Source organism: Chiloscyllium plagiosum, unplaced genomic scaffold, assembly GCF_037043375.1.
Source record: "Chiloscyllium plagiosum isolate Xiang-an unplaced genomic scaffold, Cpla_swu_hap1 HiC_scaffold_42, whole genome shotgun sequence".
Lineage (NCBI taxonomy): Eukaryota > Metazoa > Chordata > Chondrichthyes > Orectolobiformes > Hemiscylliidae > Chiloscyllium > Chiloscyllium plagiosum.
This window is the reverse complement of record NW_028270180.1, coordinates 23,484,885-23,508,717: the sequence shown is the minus strand read 5'-3', so window position 1 is coordinate 23,508,717 and position 23,833 is coordinate 23,484,885. Positions and strand designations below refer to the sequence as shown.

The 23,833-nt window shown below is 40.9% G+C and overlaps 1 protein-coding gene across 9 annotated transcripts in view; it reads left to right on the top strand.

Moving 5' to 3' along the window:
• ap3b2 (adaptor related protein complex 3 subunit beta 2) overlaps positions 1–23,833 on the top strand; it is a 248,611-nt gene that overhangs the window by 109,572 nt on the left and 115,206 nt on the right. For all 9 annotated transcript variants that reach the window (XM_043680547.2, XM_043680543.2, XM_087982119.1 and 6 more), the window contains 3 exons: positions 2,976–3,071; positions 5,874–6,034; positions 8,317–8,383. In XM_043680547.2, the coding sequence (XP_043536482.2) occupies positions 2,976–3,071; positions 5,874–6,034; positions 8,317–8,383 (324 nt within the window). The remainder of the gene's footprint in view (positions 1–2,975; positions 3,072–5,873; positions 6,035–8,316; positions 8,384–23,833) is intronic.

Here is a 23,833-nt window from a genome sequence, read left to right as displayed (position 1 = left end):
ATGCACCTAACCTGCACATTACTGAACACTATGGGCAATTTAGCATGGCCATTTCATCCAACCTGCACATCTTTGGATTGTGGGAGGAAACGGGAGGAAAACCCACACAGATACGGGGAGAATGCAAACTCCGCACAGACAGTTGCCTGAGGCTAGAATTGAACCTGAATCCCTGGCGCGGTGAGGCAGAAATGCTAACTACTGAGCCACCATGCTCTACTACTACTCTACAACGACTCCTATTTCCTATGTTCTCGCTATGCTATTTCAGAACAAATTTAAAAGTTAGCCATAGCTCAGTGGAGTGGAGTCAAATGCAGACCAGACCAAATAAGAACAGCAGATTTCCTTCTTTGAAGGGGTATTAGTGAAGAACGTTCCTTTTTACTAATTCAGGGAATATGGGCTTTGCTGGCTGGGTCAGCATATATTGTACATTCCTAATATCCTTGTGAAGGTAGTGGTAACCTGCCTTTTTAAACTGCTGCAGTCCATTTATGTTATTAGATTCCCTACAGTATGGAAACAGGCCATTTGGCCCAACAAGTCCACACCGACCCTCCAGTGGATAACCCACTCAGACCCATTCCACTACCCTATATTTATTCCTGACTAATGCACCTAACGCTATGGGCAATTTAGTATGGCCAATTCACCTAACTTGCACATTTTTGAATTGTGGGAGGAAACCAAATCACGGGGAAAATATGCAGACTCCACGCAGACAGTTGCCCGAGGCGGGAATCAAACCTGGGTGCCTGGCGCTGTGAGGCAGCAGTGCTAACTACTGTGCTGCCCAAAATGACATCCAAAGTGCTGTTAGGGAGCGAATTCCAGCAACCTGAAGACACAGCAATATATGTCCATGTCAGGAAGAGGAAGGTGAAAATACTTAATAGGAGAGCTCTTGGAAAACAGTGACAGGATTAAACAGTCAGAGTGGATTTACAAAGGGGAAAACTTGCTTGATAAACCAAATAGAATTTTTTTAAAGCTATAATTACTTGATAAGGGATGACAGGTGGGTGTGTTTTATTTGGACTTCCAGAAGGCTTTTGATAAGATTCCACATAAAAGACTAGGATATAAAATTAAAGTGCATGAGATCAGGATTAGTGTACTGACCTGGATAGAAAATTGGTTGGCTGACATGAAACAAAAAGTGTAGGAATAAAAGAGCCTTTTTCTAAATAGCAGGCAGTGACTAATGGGGTATCAAAAGATGAGTTTAACGCCAGTTATTTACAATATATATGAATGTTTTAAATGAGGGAACCAAATGGAAGATCTCCAAGTCTGAAAATGACACAAAGTTGAGTTGAAGGGTGAGCTGCGTGAACAATACAGAACTGCTTCAGTGTGACTTACACAAGTTGAGTGAGTGGGTAAATGCATGGTAGATGATGTATAATGTGGATAAATGTGAGGTTTTCCACTTTGGTAGCAAAAACAGGAAGGTGAATGAAAGCAAGCATGCAGGTACAGCAGGCAATGAAGAAAGCTAATAGCATGCTGGCCTTCATAACAAGAGGAATTGAGTATAGAAGCAAAGAGGTCCTTCTGCAGCTGTCCAGGGCCCTGGTGAGACTGCACCTGGAATATTGTGCGCAGTTTTGGTCTCCAAATTTGAGGAAAGACATTCTGGCTATTGAGGGAGTGCAGCGTAGGTTCACGAGGTCAATTCCCGGAATGGCGGGACTATCTTACGCTGAAAGATTGGAGCGACTGGGCTTGTATACGCTTGAGTTTAGAAGGCTGAGAGGGGATCTGATTGAAACGTATAAGATTATTAAAGGATTGGACACTCTGGAGGCAGGAAGCATGTTTCCGCTGATGGGTGAGTCCCGAACCAGAGGACACAGTTTAAAAATAAGGGGTAGGCCACTTAGAACAGAGTTGAGGAGAAACTTCTTCACCCAGAGAGTGGTGGGTGTATGGAATGCTCTGCCCCAGAAGGCTGCGGAGGCCAAGTTTCTGGATACTTTCAAGAAAGAGTTGGATAGAGCTCTTAAGGATTGTGGAATCAAGGGTTATGGGGATAAGGCAGGAACAGATACTGATTCAGAATGATCAGCCATGATCATAATGAATGGTGGTGCTGGCTCGAAGGGCAGAATGGCCTCCTCCTGTACCTATTGTCTATTGTGATTATTACCTGAATGTGATAGATTGAGAAAGAGTGTGGTGTTGGAATAGATGTCCTTGTACACCAATGCTGAAAGTAGGCATGCAGGAGCAATTGGCAATGAAGAATGCAAACCGTATGTTGGCCTTCATAGTTTGTACAGGGTCGTGATGAAACAGCACCTGGAGTATCTGTCTAGTTTTGGTCACCTTACCTGAGAAAGGATGTTCTGGCCATGGAGAAAGTGCAACAAAGGTTTACCAGACTGATTCATGGGATAGCAGGACTGATGTATGAAGAGAGATTGATTGATTAGGACGATATCCTCTGGAATTTGGAAGAATGGGGGCATTTTCACAGAAACTTAGAAAATTCTAACAGGACTAGACAGCGTAAATGCAGGAAGGATGTTTCCAATGACCAGAACTAGGGGTCACAGTTTAGGAATACGGGGGAAGCCATTTAGGACTGAAATGAGGAGAAATGCCTTCACTCTGACAGTGGTCAGCCTGTAGGATTCTTCCTATAAAAGTGGTTGAAGCCAAACTTTGAAAATCTTCAAGAAGGAGTTAGATATTGTTCTTAGATCAGAAGGAATCATAGAGTATGGGGAGAAAGCTAGAGCAGGACACTTGATTTGGATGACTTTCCTTAGTTCATTGAATTTATATTCAATATTAATTCCGAAGATTAACAGCCAACCAGGTGCTTTACCAGGAATAAAACTGGGTGCAGGGTTGAATTTAAAACATGTTGGATTTTGTATTTTTCGGTTGTGATTTGAAAACCTTTTGCGATTTCATGGTCAATTCTTTCTCTTCCACCTTAACCCCCACCCCGGCCTTTGCAGGTAAAGAAGTTGGTTTATGTTTATCTGGTTCGATATGCAGAGGAGCAGCAGGATCTGGCTTTACTTTCCATCAGCACCTTCCAGAGAGGATTAAAGGTCATTATTGTCAATCTTACAGTGACTTGTTATTGAATGTTACCGAGAAACTATCTCCTTTTCCTGTTGTAGCTGTTTGAAGTTATTTATATTTATTTACTCAATGCAATAATGGTCCAGGTAAGAGTTATTAGCACAACAGAGCATAGTCACTCTGGAGGAGGATATTGACTCTGGAGTAATCATTGGGTTGTCAATATATTACATGGTTTACAGGCAAAGTGGCTTGAACCAATTATCTTCCTTGCCAATGGGGAAATCACATATGTCTCTCTTTGTCTTTTTCTGTAACTTGAAAAAGAAGCTTCCCTGTTTCAGACGGCCTGTATTTCACTGTGAAGGTGACAGCCGTGTGATATTATTGTTAAACTATTAATCCAGAGACTCAGCTAACGTCTGGGGACCTGGGTTCAAATCCTGCCATGGAAGATAGTGGAATTTGAATTCAATGAAAATATAGAATTAAGAGTCTAATGATGATCATGAATCCATTGTCAATTATTGGAAAAACCCATCTGGTTCACTAATGTTCTTTCGGGAAGGATTTTGTCATTCTCACCTACATGTGATTCCAGACCCACAACAATGTGGTTAACTCTTAATGGGCAGTTAGGGATGGGTAATAAATGCTGGCCTAGCTAGTGATCCCATCCCATGAATCAATACAAAAAAATTAAAATGTCAGAATCAGTCTCTAAAATAGAAGAAATGCAGAATTTGAAAGAGAAGTTATGTAAATCTCTGACTATGTCAGGAGTAATTACTTTTCCACTTTGGCACTGAACAGCCTTCAGTACTCAACATTGAGTTCAACAACTTTAGAGCACAAATTTTGTCCTCCATTTTGATTACCACCCTTCCCCCATATACATAATTCTGTTCTCAGTACCTATTTTCTGTTATTAACACCTACTCTTCATCCAAATGTCTTCTCTGTTACAATTAGCACTCTCTTTGCCTTTTGCTGTCAGACACCTTTACCATCTGTTCCACTTGCTCCACTTACCCCTTTTGTGAAACAAAGAATTCATAACTTTTTCAGCCCTCTTCAGTTTCAAAGAAGGGTCACTTCGGACCCAAGTGTTAATTCTGTTCCTTTCTCCACAAATGCTGCCAGACTTGCTGAGCATTTTCAGTAGTTACTATTTTTATTTCACAAGTGATTTCTGGGCACCTCACCTCCAGAATGATTTAAGGGTTTTGGAGCAACTGTACCACAGACTCACTAGAACCATATTAGGAAATAAATTCTGGGCCAGGTTGCTTGGACTAGGCTTGTGTTCCTTTGGATATCGCAGATAAGATGTGATCTAATTGGGATGTTCAATTTGATTAAAGGGAATTGGTGGAGTAGATAGTGGTCATTGTGTATTGTAATTCACTCAGGGATTGAGTTGTTGTGGCAAAGAGCACCAGTACACATATGTTGTATCCAGAACTATGGATAGTTATGTTAGAGGCTTCAACTTTCACATGGCTATTAGAAATCTTTCATGTTCTTACTACCTGCCAGTGGTATGTGTTCAAAGGATTTTCACTTGATAGCCAATCCATTCTGAAGAAGAATGTTTGTTGTCTTTCATTTTCTACAAAGGCTGCCAGACTTGCCGTGTTTCTCTGACACTTTCTGCTTTTATTGTTTACAATCAACCTATATGGCCATATTGTGAACATCCCTTTCTTGAGAATTTAGTCCTTCAGTGGGACTTGAAGAAACAGTTGACAGATAGAAACTGTTTCCTCTGTTTGGTGTGAATGGGGAGACGACAACAAGGTGTGTAACCTTAAAATTGCAGCTCGACTGTCTGCAGATGATTAGCTAGATGGATTAGCCATGGGAAATGTGAGGTTAGAGAGATAGGGTAGGAGTTGGGTCTGGGTGACATATGCTTCCTTCTTTTTCTTGACCAAACCCTCAATTTCTCTAGTCCTCCAGCATTCTCTACACCTACCAGCCTTGCCCTTCACCTGAACAGGAGCATGCAGTCTTTGAACTCTCGTTATCTTATTTTTCAAGGCTTCCCATTTTCCTGCCTTGCCTTTCCTTGCGAATATCCGCCACCGCCCACCAATTAACTTCTGAAAGTTCTTGCCTAATACCATCAAAATTGGTCTTCCTCCAATTTAGAAATAACACTTTTAGATCTGGTCTATCCCTTTCCATCACTATTTTAAAACTCGTAGAATTATTGTCACTAGCTCTAAAGTGCTCCCCAACTGACACATCAATCACCTACCTTGACTTATTTCCCAAGAGTAGGTCAAGGGTTGCAGGTACATCCGCATACAGAATCAAAAAATTTTCTTGTACACGCTTAACAAATTCCTCCCCATCTAAACCCTGAACACTATGGCAGTCGCAGTCTCTGTTTGGGAACTGAGATCTTCTTTCACATTTGTTTCTCAATTTCCTGCTGACCAATGAGGCGGGGGGGGTCAATAGTACATTCCCAACAAGGTGATCATCTCTTCCTTATTTCTCAGAAATGCCATCTTTCAAAGGGAATAACAGTTCATACTCAATGAGAAATGGGTGCTGATCGGTTAGCAGTTCAACTCTGCATGGTTATAGCCTTGTCCTGAAAAATGTGCCAAGAGCAATTGTACTTATCTCATTTGTTTAATTCAAAAATGGCACAATATCCATGGATGTACCTTTTGACTGCAGACAACAGATTCCTGCATATGAGTATGTGTAGCTTCCAGCATGCATAAGTGAGCCACATTGTGAAATGGACTGATAATCTTAAATTGGTGGTAAGTGTAATTCTTAATACTCTGGATTGTTTTTCCTACTTCTAGGACCCAAACCAGCTGATTCGAGCCAGTGCCCTCCGTGTCCTGTCCAGCATCCGTGTCACAATTATCGTCCCCATTATGATGCTGGCAATAAAAGAGGCTGCATCTGACATGTCACCTTATGTCAGGAAGACAGCTGCCCATGCCATTCCAAAACTCTACAGGTAAAACTTTCACATGATCCCTTGCATTGCCAGACAGTGGGAACTCTTGGAAATTTTGTTGTGTCTTTTATTAATAGACATGAAAACATGTGAAAAATCTTAAATATTAGGGTTCTTGCAGACGCACTAGCAACTGAGAGTAACTATGTTTTGGAGGAATGCCTTTTGTGTTGTATAATTTCTATGGTTCTGTGGAATGGGTGCCAATATAATTGCAAGAAAATGAGGACTGCAGATGCTGGAGATCAGAGTCAAAGAGTGTGGTGCTGGAAGAGCACAGCCGGTCAGACTGCATCCAAGGGGCAGAAGAGTCAATGTTTCGAGCATAAGCTCTTCATTATGCTCGAAACATCTACTCTCCTGCTCCTCAGATGCTGCCTGACTGGCTGTGCTTTCTCAGCACCATACTCTTCAACCCATTATAACTGCACTAACCGAAGACTACAGTGAATGTTCAAAAACTTAAATTTCACCAAGAAGAAAATAACTTGCATGACAACACATAATCCAATTAAGAGTTATTAACACAACAGAGTGTAGTCACTCTGGAGAAGGATATTGACTCTTGAGTAAGCATTGCGTTGTCAATGTATTACCTGGTTTTCAGGTAAAGTGGCTTGAACCAATTATCTCCCTCGCCTATGGGGAAATTGCATACATCTCGCTTTGTCTTTATCAGTAGCCTGAAAAAAAACCTTTCTGTTTCAGCTTGCCCTGAATTTCACTGAGGAGGTGATGGCCTTGTGATATTATTGCTAGACTTTTAATCCAGGACCTGGGTTCGAATCCTGCCATAAAACATGGTGGAATTTGAATTCAATAAAAATCTGGAATTAAGAGTCTCTGAATTTTCTGTTAATGTTCAAAGACTTACGTTTCACCAAGAAGAAAATAATTTACATGGCCACATTGTGGGGGTCTTTTGTGACCTCGGGATTTTCCAAAGTGCTTTATTGCCAACAAAATACTTTTGAAGTATTAACTCAATCTTAATGCAGGAAGCAGAATAAGTCAATTTATGTACAACAAGCTCCTCCAGACAGCGATGGGATAAATGATTTAGAAAGGACATTTTGAAGAATTCCATAGCGTAATGTATAATAAGGCTCACATGATATATTCCTAGTTACTAGGTTACTAGTAGTTACTAGGTGTTTTCATGCATAATTAACAAAATCAATAATCATTTTTAGAATGTTAAAAATCACACAACACCAGGTTATAGTCCAACAGGTTTAATTGGAAGCACTAGCTTTTGGAGCAACACTCCGAACCTGATGAAGGAACGGCGCTCTGAAAGCTAGTGCTTCCAATTAAATCTGTTGGACTATAACCTGGTGTTGTGTGATTTTTAACTTTGTACACCCCAGTCCAACACCGACATCTCCAAATCATTTTTAGAATGAGCTAGATTAAATTTGTTGATATAATTTACTGGTTTACCAATTAGCAATTGGTAAATTACCAAAGTAATACTGTCACATCAGTAGAATGTGATATGAAATTGTGGGAAGATCTTCACTGTAAATACATGGAAATCTGGGTGCAGTTCAGCATTTGTTAACACCTGTCAATGATTCAGGACCTTTCATTCCCATTGGTGAAGCTTGTTTGTTTGACTTAGGTAGTTCAGTGTTTTTTTTCCTTACTCTTTCATTGAATGTGGACAATAAAGGAAAGGCCAGCATTGTTCATTCCCAATTTACCTTGAATTGAATTGTTAGGCCATTTCAGAGGGGAGTGGAGAGTCGATTACTTTGCTGTGGGTCTGGAGTCATGTGTTGGCCAGACTTAGTAAAGAAAGCAGATTTCATTCCTCAAATGCCATTAGTGAAACAAATCAGTTTTTATGACTCATTGATATTTCATGGTCATTATTATTGAGACTAGCTTTTTAGTTCCAGATTTATTAATTTAATTTAAATTCCATGAGCTGTTATGGTAGTGTTTGAATCTGTGTCCCCAGAGCATTTGCCTGGGCTTCTGCATTACTGGTGAAGTGACTTTGCCATTATGCCACCATCTCCGCTTCATTCTCTTTTTTTTACTGCTCCACCACTGCCATTTTTTGCTAGTCTAGACCATAGGTGAGTTGTGTCTATCTGCTAATTTCATCAGGAACTCCCTGGGAACTTGAACTGTCAGGGCTGCTTGCAAAGACATATTAGATTGACCTTTCCATTTAAATGGGCCTTCAGTGGAGCAGAGAAAGTGGCCACAGGGTAATCATTGCTCAGTACTAAGTTGATCCTGACTTCGTGCTCCCCTCTGTTTTGTTACAGTTTGGACCAAGATCAGAAAGACCAGTTAATCGAGGTGATTGAGAAGCTGCTGGCTGACAAAACCACGGTAAGGAAGCAATGCTGAGAAGTTCAGATCCTCATGGTAGGCCAGGAATCTTGTTGTGCTTGGCTATTTATAACCGAACTTAACATCTGTCTTTCCAACAGAACATAAAAGTTTCATAGTCTTCTGGAACACTCACTCAATTGACATATGGAGCTAATTTCTGTGTAACGTTCTGTGTCCTTGAATTCAATTTAATAATAAGTTGCTTAAGGAAGGATGTTGGACACAGTTCAAAAAAAGTTCACTTTGTTGATTCCTGGAATGGAAGTATTTTGTCTTATGAGAAAAAATTTAGCAATTTGGAACCGTGCACACTGGAGTTGAGAAGAATGAGAGGTGATCTTATTGGAAAGCATAAAATTTGGATTGGATATAACAGGTTAGATGCTAAGAGTATGTTTCTCTCTGTTGAAGGGGAATGTAAAATGCGGGGAGGGAGGACACAATTCTAGAATAAGGCGTCGTGTATTTCGATAAATAGGAATTTCTTCTCTCAAAGGACCATAGCTTTTGGAAATTCTCCCACTGAGCCATGGAGGCTGAGTCATTGAAAATATTCAAGGCTGAGTTAGACAGTTTTCAATCAAAAAGGAAGTTGAGTGTTATAGGAGCAGGCTGGAAAGTAAAGCTGAGACCGCAATCAAGTAAGCTATGATTTTATCAAATGGCAGAACAGACCTAAAAGGCCATATGGTTTACTCCTGCTCCTAATTTGTGTCCTTATTTATTGAATGGCCTCTCCCACCTACTTCAGTGATCTTTCCTAACTGCTAAGCTCTATCACCCGAAAAAAGAAAAGTCTGATCCACCCGAAAAAAGTCTGATCCATTTTGATCAGAGTAATAGAAAGGCAACTTTTAGATATGGACAGAAACTTGGGAATGCTTTTGTGCAGAGGGAGCTAGGTGTCCCTGTGCTATTAAAGTAGCAACCCAGAGAACTTGAGCCCAGTTGTCATGCAAGCTGAGAGTTTGAATTTGGTTTTAAAACAATATTGTGGAAATGATAAGCAATTGTCAGTTTTTTAAAAAGACTGTGATTCTGTTGTTAAATGCTCCAACTGGTCCCCTGATGCAATTTATGCTAAAAATGTGATGCCAGCCCCATAGCAACATGCTTGACATGGTAACTACCCTCAATATGACATCTGCAGACTACTCATCTGAATAGGTCTTCTTCAGTGAAATAGGGATGACCAATAAATGCCAGTCATCTGCAAAAAAAACGGATAAGTCTGATCCATTTTGATCAGAGTAATAGAAAGGCAACTTTTAGATATGGACAGAAACTTGGGAATGCTTTTGTGCAGAGGGAGCTAGGTGTCCTTGTGCATGAATTGTAGGAAACTAGTACGAAAGGGTTTGACGTAAGAAAAGAGATTGAGCTGTTTCAGCTTATACTCTGGAGTTTAGAAGAATGAGAGGAAATCTGCTTGAGGTTTATAAGATACTAAAGAGGATTGACAAAGTAAATGTGTAAAATCTAGAATGAGAGGCCATAGTTTTAGGGTAAGGAATAACAGATTTAGAACTTACTTTTCTCAAACGATGGTGAATAGACAGATCTGCTATTTAAGAGAGGGTCTGTTGAAAGTACGCAGTTAGTAAGCTGAGACACAGTCCAAGTCAGTATCTAATTAAGGGAATTTAACATGGGAATTCAGTGCAGAGGGGAAAAGATGCTTTTTGCTTGCCTTGTTTTGGGTCATAGTTCTCAAGATTCTTTTCAAATAGAATAAATTGAAGCCCAGGATCTGGGCCCAGCACAAAAGAGTGACATCACAGGTAAACCGTAATGTTCATTGGTTGGTGGTAGCTACTAATTTGACTGTCTATTATAAATTACTTTCAGATTGAAGGTAAATAGAGGAAATCTATACAGGTTATAAACTAAAAGATCAGTAAAAAGACGTTTTTAAAAGCAAATTAAAAACTAAATAATTAAGATAGAGAAGCCAGGGCATGTAACTGTGGTTCATAGTTACCACATCTGTAGCAAGTGTTGGTTGCTTGAGGAACTCTGGCTCAGAGTTTATGAGCTCATGTCTGACCTTCAGACATGGTGACACATCAGGTAGGGAGAGAGTTAACCGAGCACTGCGTTTCAGGAGGCAATCCCATCCCTTAGATTAACTACTTTAAGTTTGGTCAGTATTCAGGGACAGGAGGGTGTGACAATGCTGCTCCTTTAACAAGGTAATATTGTTCTTGGTTTGTTTTCAAAAGGGATTGTAAAAGCAGAGGTGCCAACATGGCAACCAGAGACTACCTAAGTCGACAATCAGGGGAGGCCTTAGTTTTTTTAAAAACAGGTGTACAATGAAAAGTGAATGGCCAGTTCTCCCAGTTCAGGTATTTTTCTTGTTTAGTTTTAGCAGTTAGAGACTGCTGGAGACAGAGAAGCAGCTACTGTGAAAAGAGGTTCCATGCTTCAGCAAATGATCCCTGGCTGATACTCTGTCTCTCTAATGTCTCTCTTCTAAGAACCTGGGTTTGAATTTACCTTTTTTGCCAAGGGGTATGTTTATGGGGGGTGTTGCAGAAAATTGGAACAGCATCCTTAAGTTGCCGGAGAGTCAGTTGGGTTTTCAGACAGATTAAGTCCATAACTGATTGGGGGCTCTTTGCGTGATTTATTCTTTAGTTCCAATTTGGGATTAGAGTTGTTGAACTCAAAGGCAGTGAGTGTAGGTGTTAATGTCTTTTGTTCCAGGTGTTGAATTTGGTTGGTTTAAACAGTGCTCGGAGTAGTAGTGGCTGTTTCAGTCACTACGAGTTTTCTGGGGATGGAAGAAGTGACTTTGGTGGCTTTACAAAAGGTGAACAAGGCAAAGCTGCTGGAATTGGCAGACAAGCTGGAATTGGAGTTACCTTTGTCCGTAAGAAAAGGAGAGATAATTACAGCGATAGCTCAACATTTAAATTTGCTGGAAATGCCATCGGAATCTTTGGAGACCACTAAAATTCAATTGAAAATGAAGCAGAGTGAGTTAGAGGCAAAAGAAACAGAAAGAGAAAAAAAATGAAACTGTTTGAACTTTGATTAAAAGCAAAGGAAATAGAAAAAGTGAGAAGAAAGGAAGAAAGAGGAAGTTTGAACTTCATAAGCTGGCACTTAGGCAGGAAGGGCAGCTTAAAAGGATGGAGATGAAGGCTGAAGGGAACCCTAGTGAGGAAGAGAGTGAGGATGAGCAAACCCATCATAGCCAAAGGCCTGGTGGGGATCTGTTTAAAGCATTGCCTAAATTTGATGAGAAGGATGTAGTAATCTTTTTCATCTCATCAGAGAAGGTGGCTAAATAAATGAAATGGCCAATGACCATGTTGGTTTTGTTGATCCAAACAGAACTTACAGATAGAGCTATGAGGTCTTTGCATTACTATCAGAGAGGTATGTAGGGCATATGAGGAGGTGAAGAAAGCCATTTTAAATGCACATGAGCTTGTGCCAGAAACCTACAGATAATGTTTCAGAAAACTAAGAAGGGACCCTGGTCAAACCTATATTGAGCTTGAAAGGGTCAAAGTAATTTTGAGAGATGGATAAGTGCATTAAAAATAGAGCAAATCTATGATGCTCTTAGAGAAACAATTATTTTAGAGGAGTTCAAAAATTCACTTCCTGAGGTAATGCAAACTTGTGTGGAAGAGCAGAGAGTTAAAACAGCAAAGTTAGCAGCTGAAATGTCTGATGATTGAGTTGGTTGATAAGTCAAAGTTTGGCTTCCAACATTAATTTCAATCCATGAGGGATGGACTTTCGGGAAAAGAGAAATCCTCACATGGTAAGGGAAAAGTAGATCTCAATAAAGATCATAAGGATAACTTACCACAGGGAAAAAGGAAACCCATGTAGGGGAAAGAGAAGTTAAAAAGCTCCGGTCATAGAATCATACGGATATATAGCATGGAAACAGACCCATTGGTCCAACTCATCCATGTCTATCAGATATCCCAACCTAATCTATTCCCATATGCCCTTGGCCCATATCCCTCGAAACCCTTCCTATTCATATACCCATCCAGATGCCTTTTAAATGCTGTAATTGTACCAGCCTCCACCACCTCCTCTGGCAGCTTATTCCATACACGCACCATACTCTGTGTGAAAAAGTTGCCCCCTTAGGTCCCTTTTATATCTTTCTCCTTTCATCCTAACCCTCAACCTCAAGTTTGGGATACCCCCCACCCCAGGGAAAAGACCTTGTCTATTCATCCCATCCATGTCCCTCATGATTTTATAATCCTCGATAACATCACCCCTCAGCCTCTGACGCTCCAGGGAAAACAGCCCCGGCCTCTTCAGCCTCTCTCTACAGCTCAAATCCTCCCAGCCTGGTAACATCCTTGTAAATCTTTTCTGAACCCTTTCAACATCCTTCCGATAGGAAGGAGACCAGAATAGCACACAATATTCCAAAAGTGGCCTAACCAATCTCCTGTACAGCTGCAGCATGACCTCCAACTCCTATACTCAGTCTCTGACCAATAAAGGAAAACATACTAAATGCCTCCTTCACTATCCTGTCAAACTGAAACCCTACTTTCAAGGAACTACGATCCTGCATTCCAAGGTCTCTTTGTTCAACAACACTCCTCAGCACCTTACCATTAAGTGTATAAGTCCTGCTCTGATTTACTTTTCCAAAATGCAGCACCTCGCCTTTGTCTAAATTAAACTCCATCTGTCACTTCTCAGCCCATTGGCCCATCTGATCAAGCTCTCCTTGTACTCTGAGGTAACTTTCTTCACTGTCCATGACAGTGTCATCTGCAAATTTACTAACCATACTTACGATGTTCACATCCAAATCATTTATATAAAAAACGAAAAACAGTGGACCCAATACTGAGCCTTATGGCACTTCACTGGTCACAGATCTCCAGTCTGAAAAACAACCCTCCAGCACCACCCTCTGTCTTCTACCTTTAAGCCAGTTCTGTATCCAAATGGCTAACCAGTCTCCCATGAGGAACCATGTTGAACGCCTTACTGAAGTTCATATAGATCACATCCACCATTCTGCTCTCATCAATCCTCTTTGTTACTTCTTCAAAAAACTCAATCAAGTTCATGAACATGATTTCCCATGCACAAAGCACAATCAGCCCTTGCCTTTCCAAATACATGTACATCCTGTTCCTCAAGATTCCCTCCAACAACCTGCCCACCACTGATGTCAAGCTCACTGGTCCATAGTTCCCTTGGTTTTCTTACCCCCTTAATAGTGGCACCATGTTAGCCAACCTCCAGTCTTCTGGCACTTCACCTGTGACTATCAATGATACAAATATCTCAGCAAGGGGCACAGCAATCATTTCCCTAGCTTCCCACAGATTTCTAGCATATACCTGATATGTGGGGATTTATCCACCTTTATGCAGTTTAGGAATCCAGCACCACCTCTGCAATGAAGACATTTTTAAGATGTCACCATCTATTTCCCCACATTTTATATATTCCATGTCCTTCTCCACAGTAAACACTGATGCAAAATACTTGTTTAATATCTCCCCATCTCCTGCGGTTCCACACGTAGGCTGCCTTGCTGATCGTTGAGGTACCCCATTCTCTCCCTAGATACCCTTTTGTCTTTAATGTATTTGTAAAATCACTTTGGATTCTCCTTAACCCTATTTGCCAAAGCTATTTCATGTCCCCTTGTTACCCTCCTGATTTCCTTCTTAAATATACTCCTACTGCCTTTATACTCTTATAAGGATTCACTCAATCTCTCCTGTCTATACCTGACAGATGCTTCCTTCTTTGATTTAACCAAAGCCTCGATTTCTCTAGTCATCCAGCTTTCCCTACACATACCAGCCTTTCCTTTCACTTTAACAGGAATAAAGTGTTGCTGGAAAAGCGCAGCAGGTCAGGTAGCATCCAAGGAGCAGGAGAATCGACGTTTCGGGCATAAGCCCTTCTTCAGCCCTTGAAGAAGGGCTTAAGCCCGAAACGTCGATTCTCCTGCTCCTTGGATGCTGCCTGACCTGCTGCGCTTTTCCAGCAACACATTTTTCAGCTCTGATCTCCAGCATCTGCAGTCCTCACTTTCTCCTAACAGGAATATACTGACTCTGGACTCTTGTTACTTCATTTTTGAAGGCTTACCATTTTTCAGCCGTCCCTTTACCTGTGAACATCTGCCCCGGTCTGCATTTGAAAGCTCTTGCCCTCCAGAACTAGAGGGCATAGGTCTAGGGTGAGAAGGGAAAGATATAAAAGAGACCTAAGGGGCAACTTTTTCACACAGAGGGTGGTTTGGGTATGGAATGAGCTGCCAGAGGATGTGGTGGAGGCTGGTACAATTGCAACATTTAAGAGGCATTTGGATGGGTATATGAATAGGAAGGGTTGGAGGGATATGGGCCAGGTGCTGGCAGATGGGGCTAGATTGGGTTGAGATATCTGGTCAGCATGGACGGGTTGGACCAAAGGGTCTGTTTCCATGCTGTACATCTCTATGACTCTAATACAGTCAAAATTGGCCTTCCACCTATTTAGAACTTAAATTTTACATCCGGTCTATACTTTTCATCACTATTATTAAAACTAATAGTATTATGGTTGTTCGCCCCAAAGTGCTCCCCCACTGACACCTCAGTCACTTGCCCTGCCTTATTTCCCAAGAGTAGGTCAAGTTTTGCACCTCCTGTAGTAGGTACATCCAAATACTGAATCAGAAAATTTTTCTTATGCACTCTTAACAAATTCCTCTCCATCTAAACCCTTAACAATATGGCAGTCCCAGTCTATGTTTGGAAAGTCAAAGGTCTGTACCATAACTACCGTATTATTCTTACAGATAACTGAAATCTCCTTACAAATTTGTTTCTCAATTTCCCACTGACTATTAGAGGGTTTATAATACAATCCCAATAAGGTGGTCATCCTTTTCTTATTTCTCAGTTCCACCCAAATAACTTCCCTGGATGTATTCCCAGATGTATGGGTGGCAGGGTGGCACAGTGGTTAGCACTGCTGCCTCACAGCGCCAGAGACCTGGGTTCAATTCCCACCTCAGGCGACTCTCTGTGTGGAGTTTGCACATTCTCCCCGTGACTGCGTGGGTTTCCTCCGGGTGCTCCGGTTTCCTCCCACAGTCCGAAAATGTGCAGGTCAGGTGGATTGGTCATGCTAAATTGCCCATAGTGTTAGGTGTAGGAGAATGGGTCTGGGTGGGTTGCACTTCAGCGAGTCGGTGTGGACTTGTTGGGCCGAAGGGCCTGTTTCCACACTGTAAGTAATCTAATCTAATATATCCTCCCTAAGTACAGAGGTAATGCTCTCCCTTATCAAAAACATCACTGCCCCTTCTCCCTTTCTATCTTTCTTTTGCATTTGTATCCTGGAATATTAAGCTGCCAGTCCTGTCCATTCCTGAGCCATGTTTCTGTACTTGCTATGATATCCCAGTCCCATGTTCCTAACCATACTCAGAGTTTATCTGCTTTCCCTGTTAGGCCTCTTGCAATAAAGTAAATGCAGTTTAATTTATCAGTCCTACCTTGTTCTCTGCTTTGTTGCTGCCTGCTCTGACTGTTTGACTTGCTCCTCTTCCCAACTATACCAGTCTCAGATTGATGTCTTGCCTCATTATTTCCCTGCTCCCCCACCCCCCGCACCACCTTACTGGTTTAAATCCTCCCAAGCAGCTCTAGCAAATCTCCCTGCCCGTATATTAGTCCCCTTCCAAATCAGGTGTAATCCATCTTTCTAGATACAGGTCACTTCTACCCCAGAAGAGATTCCAATGATCCAAAAATGTGAACCATTCTCCCCTGCACCAGCTCCTCAGCCATGCATTAATCTGCTCTATCCTCCTATTCCGACCCTCACTAGCTCATAGCACCAGGAGTAATACAGATATTACTACCGTCTAGGATCTCCTTTTTAAATTCCTGCCTAACTTTCTATATTCTCCCTTCAGAATCTCATTCTTTTCCTGTTTGTTTCACTGCAATAAAGTAAGCCACATGAAATCACAGTGTTGGTGGGTGAGGAAAAGCACTTGGAAGACAGATGTAAGGAAACAGGATAAGCCAGTGAATTTTGTTGGAGTGGTAACGCAAAGCACAGTGGAGGCAAGAAAGTTGCAGCAGAATGTACAACCTAGTCGGAGGTTGGTTAAGCAGTAAGTGAATGATCTTCTTAAACCATTTATTTGCGAAGGTAAAGTTTATTCACATAGGCCAGGAGCAGCAGGTAAAGAGGTTACAATATTAAGAGATGTAGGATCCTCTCAATCTTTAATGTTGAAAGATGAGGAGCTATGTACCTCCAAAGGAGTATTGCCAGAAAAAATGCTAGTAACTGAAATTTATGGTGAGATAAGGAGTGCTCAGTTATGTAGAGTGAGTTTAGATTGTCCAGTGAAAAGTGGAAAAGTGCTGGTGGGGGACTGGAAAAACTCTCAGCTCCAGGAATACAATTTGTCCTCGTTAATGATATAGCTGGTGCACAGGAGGGAGTGCTGTCAACTATGGTTGAAAAGTCAGTGGAAATCAGGCAACTGAGATATTACAAGAAGCATACCCTGGCATTTTCCTGACTGTATAGTAATGAGGTCACAAAGTCAACAGTTGAAACAGGAGAGATCAAAGAGTCCAGATAAGAAAGATGAAGTGGAATTATCAGAGGTCCTGTTTGATCAATTGGTTGAGACAAACCAGGAGCAGAAGGATGACAAAGTAGACAACTTCACTTCAGAGAAATTAATTCAATTACAGCAAAAATTGAAGCAATTGTACCAAAAGATATACATGAAAGTAGAACCTGAGTGTATCCCTGAGTGCTACTATCTTAAAAATAATGTGTTAATAAGAAAATGGAGACCATCACATATTCAGGCAGCTGAGAAATGGGCAGAAGTTCATCAAGTCATATTGCCAGTGGGTTATAGAAAGGAGGCGTTGTGAATAGTGCACAAGCTACCACTAGGGGGTAATTTAGGGGTAAAAAAAACTCAAGCTAAAATACAAAACCATTTTTACTGGCCTGGACTGTACAAGGATGTTGTTGAATTTTGCTAGACATGTCATACTTGTCAGGTCATTCAAAAACCACAGGCAGTAATAAAACCCACATCTTTTAATACTCATTCCTGCATTTCAGGAACCTTTTCCAAGAGCCTTAATTGATTGTATAGGACACCCAACCTAAAACAAAAAGTGGGAATCAATATTTGTTAACAATTATGGATGTATCCACTAATTTCCAGAGGCCATTCCATTCCGCAATATCATAGATAAAAGGATTGTAGAAGAATTACTCAAACTTTTCACTAGATACGTACTATCCACAGAGATACAGGCAGATCAAGGGTCAAACTTTATATCAAAATTTTTCAAGAAAGTTATGGACAGTTTAAGAATAAAACAATTCAAATCCACTGCATACCGTCCACAGTTGCAGGGAGCACTAGAAAGGTGGCATCAGATATTCAAGACCATGTCGCGGGCTTATAGTCAAGATTATTCAGATGATTGGGATAAAGGAATTCTGTTTGTACTTTTTGCCATCAGAGATACACCAAACGAATTGACCAAATTCCATCCAAGTTAAAGAGGGGTTGGGTGATCAGCAGAGGTTCTTAAAGTTTCCAGAATAAGTAATAGGATAGAGAACATGGAAATGGCCAGGAACCTAACTTCAGTAAATAAAGGGATAACTATGAGATGGGGAGCAGTCAATGCAGGATTGAGGGTGTTGTACTTAAATGCACACAATATTTAGAGATCAGCAGACTCAACAAGAAAAGCAGTGTGGATCTTGCAGCTGCTGCTGGATTGCAGGCTTAGTTAAAGATTTATTATAGTTCTTTCAAATGTTATTATAGTCAAATAATGTAAGATTTCTCTTCATTAACATTCTATAGATTAGATTACAGTGTGGAAACAGGCCCTTCGGCCCAACAAGTCCACACCGACCCGCCGAAGCGTAACCCACCCATACCCCTGCATTTACCCCTTACCTAACACTACGGGCAATTTAGCATGGCCAATTCACCTGACCTGCACATCTTTGGACTGTGGGATGAAACCGGAGCACCCGGAGGAAACCCACGCAGACACGGGGAGAACGTGCAAACTCCACACAGTCAGTCGCCTGAGGCGGGAATTGAACCCGGGTCTCTGGCGCTGTGAGTCAGCAGTGCTAACCACTGTGCCACCGTGCCGCCTACTATAAGACCATAAGACATAGGAGTGAAAGTAAGTCCATTCAGTCTATCTAGTCCACTTACCATTTAATCATGACTGATGAGCATTTCAACTTTACTTACCCACACTCCTCCTGTAGCCCTTAATTCCTTGCGAGATCAAGAATTTATCAATCTCTGCCTTGAAGAATTTAACGTCCCGGCCTCCACTGTGCTCCGTGGCAATGAGTTCCACAGGCCCACCACTCTCTGGCTGAAGAAATGTCTTCTCATTTCTGTTCTAAATTGACCCCCTCTCATTCTAAGGCTGTGCCCACGGGTCCTAGTCTCCCCACCGAATGGAAACAAATTCCCAGCATCCACCCTTTCTAAGCCATGCGTTATCTTGTAAGTTTCTATTAGATCTCCCCTCAACTTTCTCAACTCTAATGAATACAATCCCAGGATCCTCAGCTGTTCATCGTATATTAGGCCTACCCATTCCAGGGATCATCAATGTGACTCTCCGCTGGACACGCTCCAATGCCAGTATGTCCTTCCTGAGGTGTGGGGCCCAAAGTTGGACACAGTATTTTAAATCGGGCCTAACTAGAGCATCATAAAGTCTCAGAAGCACATCACTGCTTTTATATTCCAACCCTTTTGAGATAAATGACAATGCTACACGGATCTTAATCACCGATCCAACCTGCAAGTTAACCTTTAGAGAATCCTGGACTAGCACTCCCAGATCTCTATGTACTTTGGTTTTATGAATTTTCTCACCATTTAGAAAATAGTTCATGCCTGTATTCTTTTTTCCAAAGTGCAAGACCTCGCATTTGCTCACGATGAATTTCATCAACCATTTTCTGGACCACTCTCCTAAACTGTCTAATTCTTTCTGCAGCCTCCCACCTCCTCAGTATTACCTGCCCCTGTCCACCTAACTTTGTATCATCAGCAAACTTCACCGAAATGCCCCCAGTCCCTTCATCCAGATCACTAATATATACAGTGAACAGCTGCAAGCCCAACACTGAACCCTGCGGGACACCACTTGTCACCAGTTGCCATTCCGCAGAAGAACCTTTTATTCCAACTCTCTGCCTTCTGTCAGACAGCCAATCCTCAATCCGTGCCAGTAGCTCACCTCGAACACCATGGGCCCTCACCTCTACTCAGCAGCCTCCCGTGAAGCATTTTATCAAAGGCCTTTTGGAAGTCCAGGTAGATAACATCCACTGGGTTTCCCTGGTCTAACCTACTTGTTGCCTCTTCAAAGAGTTCTAACAGGTTTGTCAGGCAGGACCTCCCCTTATTAAATCCATGCTGACTTGTTCAAATCCGACCCTGCACTTCCAAGAATTTAGAAATCTCATCCTTACCGATGGATTCTAGAATTTTACAAACAACGAAGGTTAGGCTGATTGGCCTATAATTTTCCATCTTTTGTATTGATCCTTTCTTGAACAAGGGAGTTACAACAGCAATTTTCCAAACACCTGGGACTTTCCCTGCCTCCACTGACTTTTGAAAGATCACAGCCATTGCCTCTGCTATTTCCTCAGCCACCTCCCTCAGAACTCTAGGATGTAGCCCAATAGGGCCAGGAGATTTATCAATTTTTAGATCTTTTAGCTTTTCTAGCACTTTCACTTTTGTAATGGCTATCATACTCAACCCTGCCCCCGACTCTCCTTAATTGTTAGTATATTACTCATGTCTTTCACTGTGAAGACTGACACAAAATACTTATTAAGTTCTTCAGCTATTTCCTTATCTCCCAGCACTAGCCTTCCGGCATCAATTTGGAGCAGCCCAATGTCTACTTTGCCTTTCATTTGTTTCTGATGTATTGAAAGAAACTTTTGCTATCATTTCTAATATTACTGACTAGCCTACCTTCATATTTGATCCTCTCCTTCCTTATTTCTCTCTTTGTTGTCCTCTGTTTTTGTAGTCTTCCCAATCTTCTGATTTCCCAGTGCTCCTGGCCACTTTATAGGCTTCTTCTTCTTTGATACATTTCCTGACTTCCTTTCTCAGCAATGGCTGTCTGATTACCGCTCTCCACTCAGATAATCTTTCTTTTCTTTGGGATGAACCTCTATACTGTGTCCTCAATTACACCCAAAAACTCCTGCCATTATTGCTCTACTGTCTTCCTGGCTAGGCTCTGCTTTCAGGTGATTTTCATCAGTTCCTCTTTCATGCCCCTGTAATTACCTTTATTTAACTATAATACCATTACAACCGATTTTGCCTTCTCTCTTTCCAACTGCAGACTGAACTCTACCATATTATGATCGCTGCCTCCTAAGTGTTCCCTTTAAGATCTTTTGTAAAGTCTGGCTCATTACATAGCACTAAGTCCAGAATAGCCTGCTCCCTTGTGGGCTCCATCAAAAGCTGATCCAAAAAAGCCATCCTGTAAGCATTCCACGAATTCACTTTCTTTGGATCCACCAGCAACATTATTCACCCAGTCCACCTGCATATTGAAGTCCCCCATGATCACCATGACCTTGCCTTTCTGACATGCTCTATCTATTTCCCGGTACATCCTGCACTCTGGTCCTGACCACTGTTAGGAGATCTGTGCATAACTCCCATTATGGTTTTTCGCCTTTATGGCTCCTCAACTCCACCCACACAACCTCCACATCATCCGACCTTATGCCATTCATTGCCATGGATTTAATTTCATTCTCAACTAACAAGGGAACCCTGCCCCCTAAAAAAAAAACCCAAAATTGCAATTTTTAAAAAATGAGCTTTACAGGGTATACAGTAAACAGCTGAGTTTTTTTATTCTAAATTCAGAGGTTAAAAAAATCTATATATGTTTTAGAAGGTTTTTTTACATTGCAGAGCATCTTTTTTTTTACCAAAAAACAAAAGTTTTTAGTAAGGAGTTGTGTTTTCGTTCTGGAGAGACCTCCATGTGGTCGGCTGTTGAGAAGGAATTTATTGATGAGGAGTCATCTTTTCTTCAGTTATTCAGCAAGTGGTTGATTTTATTTAAGTTTTATGCTTTATATCCTTTAATGTTTTCAATGTTAACATTATTTTCTGTCGGTTATAGAAAGTAGCTTATTTTGTATATAAGGCATTATTGAAACATCCTTTTTGTGGCTTAATATTATTAAAAGCATATATGAAATATAGCGTGAGATGGCTAGTAGATTTAGGAACGTTATTATGCAGCAGCATTAGTCAGATAGATGGGTGACTGTCGGGAAAGGTAAGAAGGTAGTTCAAAAGTCTCTGATGGCTAATGCTCTGACAAATGGATATTCTGTTTTTGGAACTGTAGAATGGGATAATCTCTCTGATGAAAATGGAAGGGGCAGTCAGTTATTGGACACTTGGGATGATTCTTGTGTTAGACAGCATTTGAAAAGATTTAATAGAATTATCAGGGACTCTCCTGTCAGGAGCATAGACAGGAAATTCTATGGCAGTTAGCATAAATTTAGGATGGTTTGTTACTTTCCTGATGCTAGGATTAAGGATGTCTCTTAACATTTCATGCATATTGTTAAAGGTGAGATTGAGAAGCCAGTAATTATTGTACACATTGGTCGGAATGGCATTTTCAGGGAAAAGATTAAAGCAGTACAGAGTGAATTTAAGAGATTAGGAAGAAGGTTAAAACTTGAACCTCAAAAGTAGTAATCTCTAGTTTTCTCCTGGTGCCAAACTCAAATGAGGGAAAGAATAAAAGGATAAAGGAGATAAATCAATGGCTGAAGAGATGGTGTAATGTTCAGGGTTCTTGAATCATTGAGATTTCTGCTTGAAGAGGATGGGTTTCACCTGTACTGGAAAGGGACCAATATCCTAGCAGGAAAATTTGCTAACTCTATTAAGGGAGACTGTAAAACTATTAGAGAGAAGGGGTGAAGGGATCCTAAGTAGAAAAGTAAATAGAAAGATACAGGAGAATGGGTTTAAATCTGAAAAGAAGTTAAAGAGACAAGACCAAATCATAGAACAGAGTAACTCTGAAGATTTGAACTGCATTTATTTCAATGCAAGGGGTCTTACAGGTAAGGCTGGTGAACTCAGCACATTTGGGAATGTGGGATTGGGACATCATAGCTATTACAGAAACTTGACTGAGGGATAGACAGAACCGGCAGCTCAAATGTTTCTAGTTTCAGATGCTGTGGGCAGGTTAGAAAAAGAGGCAAAGACGAGGGAGAAGTGGCATTTTTGATGAAGGAAAGTACTACTTCTGTAACTCGAAGATATTTCTGAAAAATCATTGTGAAGATGTGGGTTGAAATTAGAAATAAAAGGGAATGATCTCCTTCATAGGTTTGTACTGCAGACCTGCCAATAATCAGAGGGAAATAGAGGAACAAATATGGAGCGAGATCTCAGATATATGTAAGAATAATAAGGTTTAATAGGTGATTTTAATTTTACAAATATTGACCGAGACTACCATAATGTTAAAGGTTTGGGTGGTGAAGAATTTAAGTGCATTCAGGAAAATTCCCTCTCAATATGTAAATGTTCCTACTAGAGAAGGAGAAACATGTTACCTTTTCTTGGGTAATAAGATAGAGCACACACACATGCATGTATGCACGCACACCTCAGTGTATTGGGTGAATTTGCAGTTACAGATTTGTATTTGAAGATACATTCTATTTTGTTCAACACTCACACAATCTGTAGACAGTCAATCCATGTAACATTATATAAATTCCTACTTTGGAAGTAGCACCAATCTGACTCAAGTTTGGGATGCAGACAGACTCTAACCTCACACCTTTAATGCATAATCTGAGTGAGATATCACCCTTTTGTAAAATAAAACTTTAAATTATCTTGAGACTGTGACTGGAAAGAAGTTCCGGGATTTACATATTAATCAATCAAAATTTGCATCCCCATTCTAAGTGATTAAAGACTGAACAGCAATCTTGGTTCGTTCAATACATCGCATCAGTTGTATGACACTTTGATCTTTTACTATAAATTCTGTGTCCTATGATCCTGCCCAATAGCCACCTGACAAAGGAGCAGCACTCCGAAAGCTTGTACTTCTAAATATACCTAATGGACTATAACCTAGTATTGTGTGGTTTTTAGTTTTGTCCAGCCCAGTCCAACACTGACAGCTCCACGTCAATAGGGGCACACTTTGGGTCTAATGATCGTAATTCTATTTGTTTTAAACTAGTTATGGAGAAGGACAAACCTTCTATAAAAAATTAAGTTTTAATTGGAGTAAGGCAAAATTAAATGATATGAGACAGCTTTCAAAAGTTGATTGGAGTAGACTGTTTGGA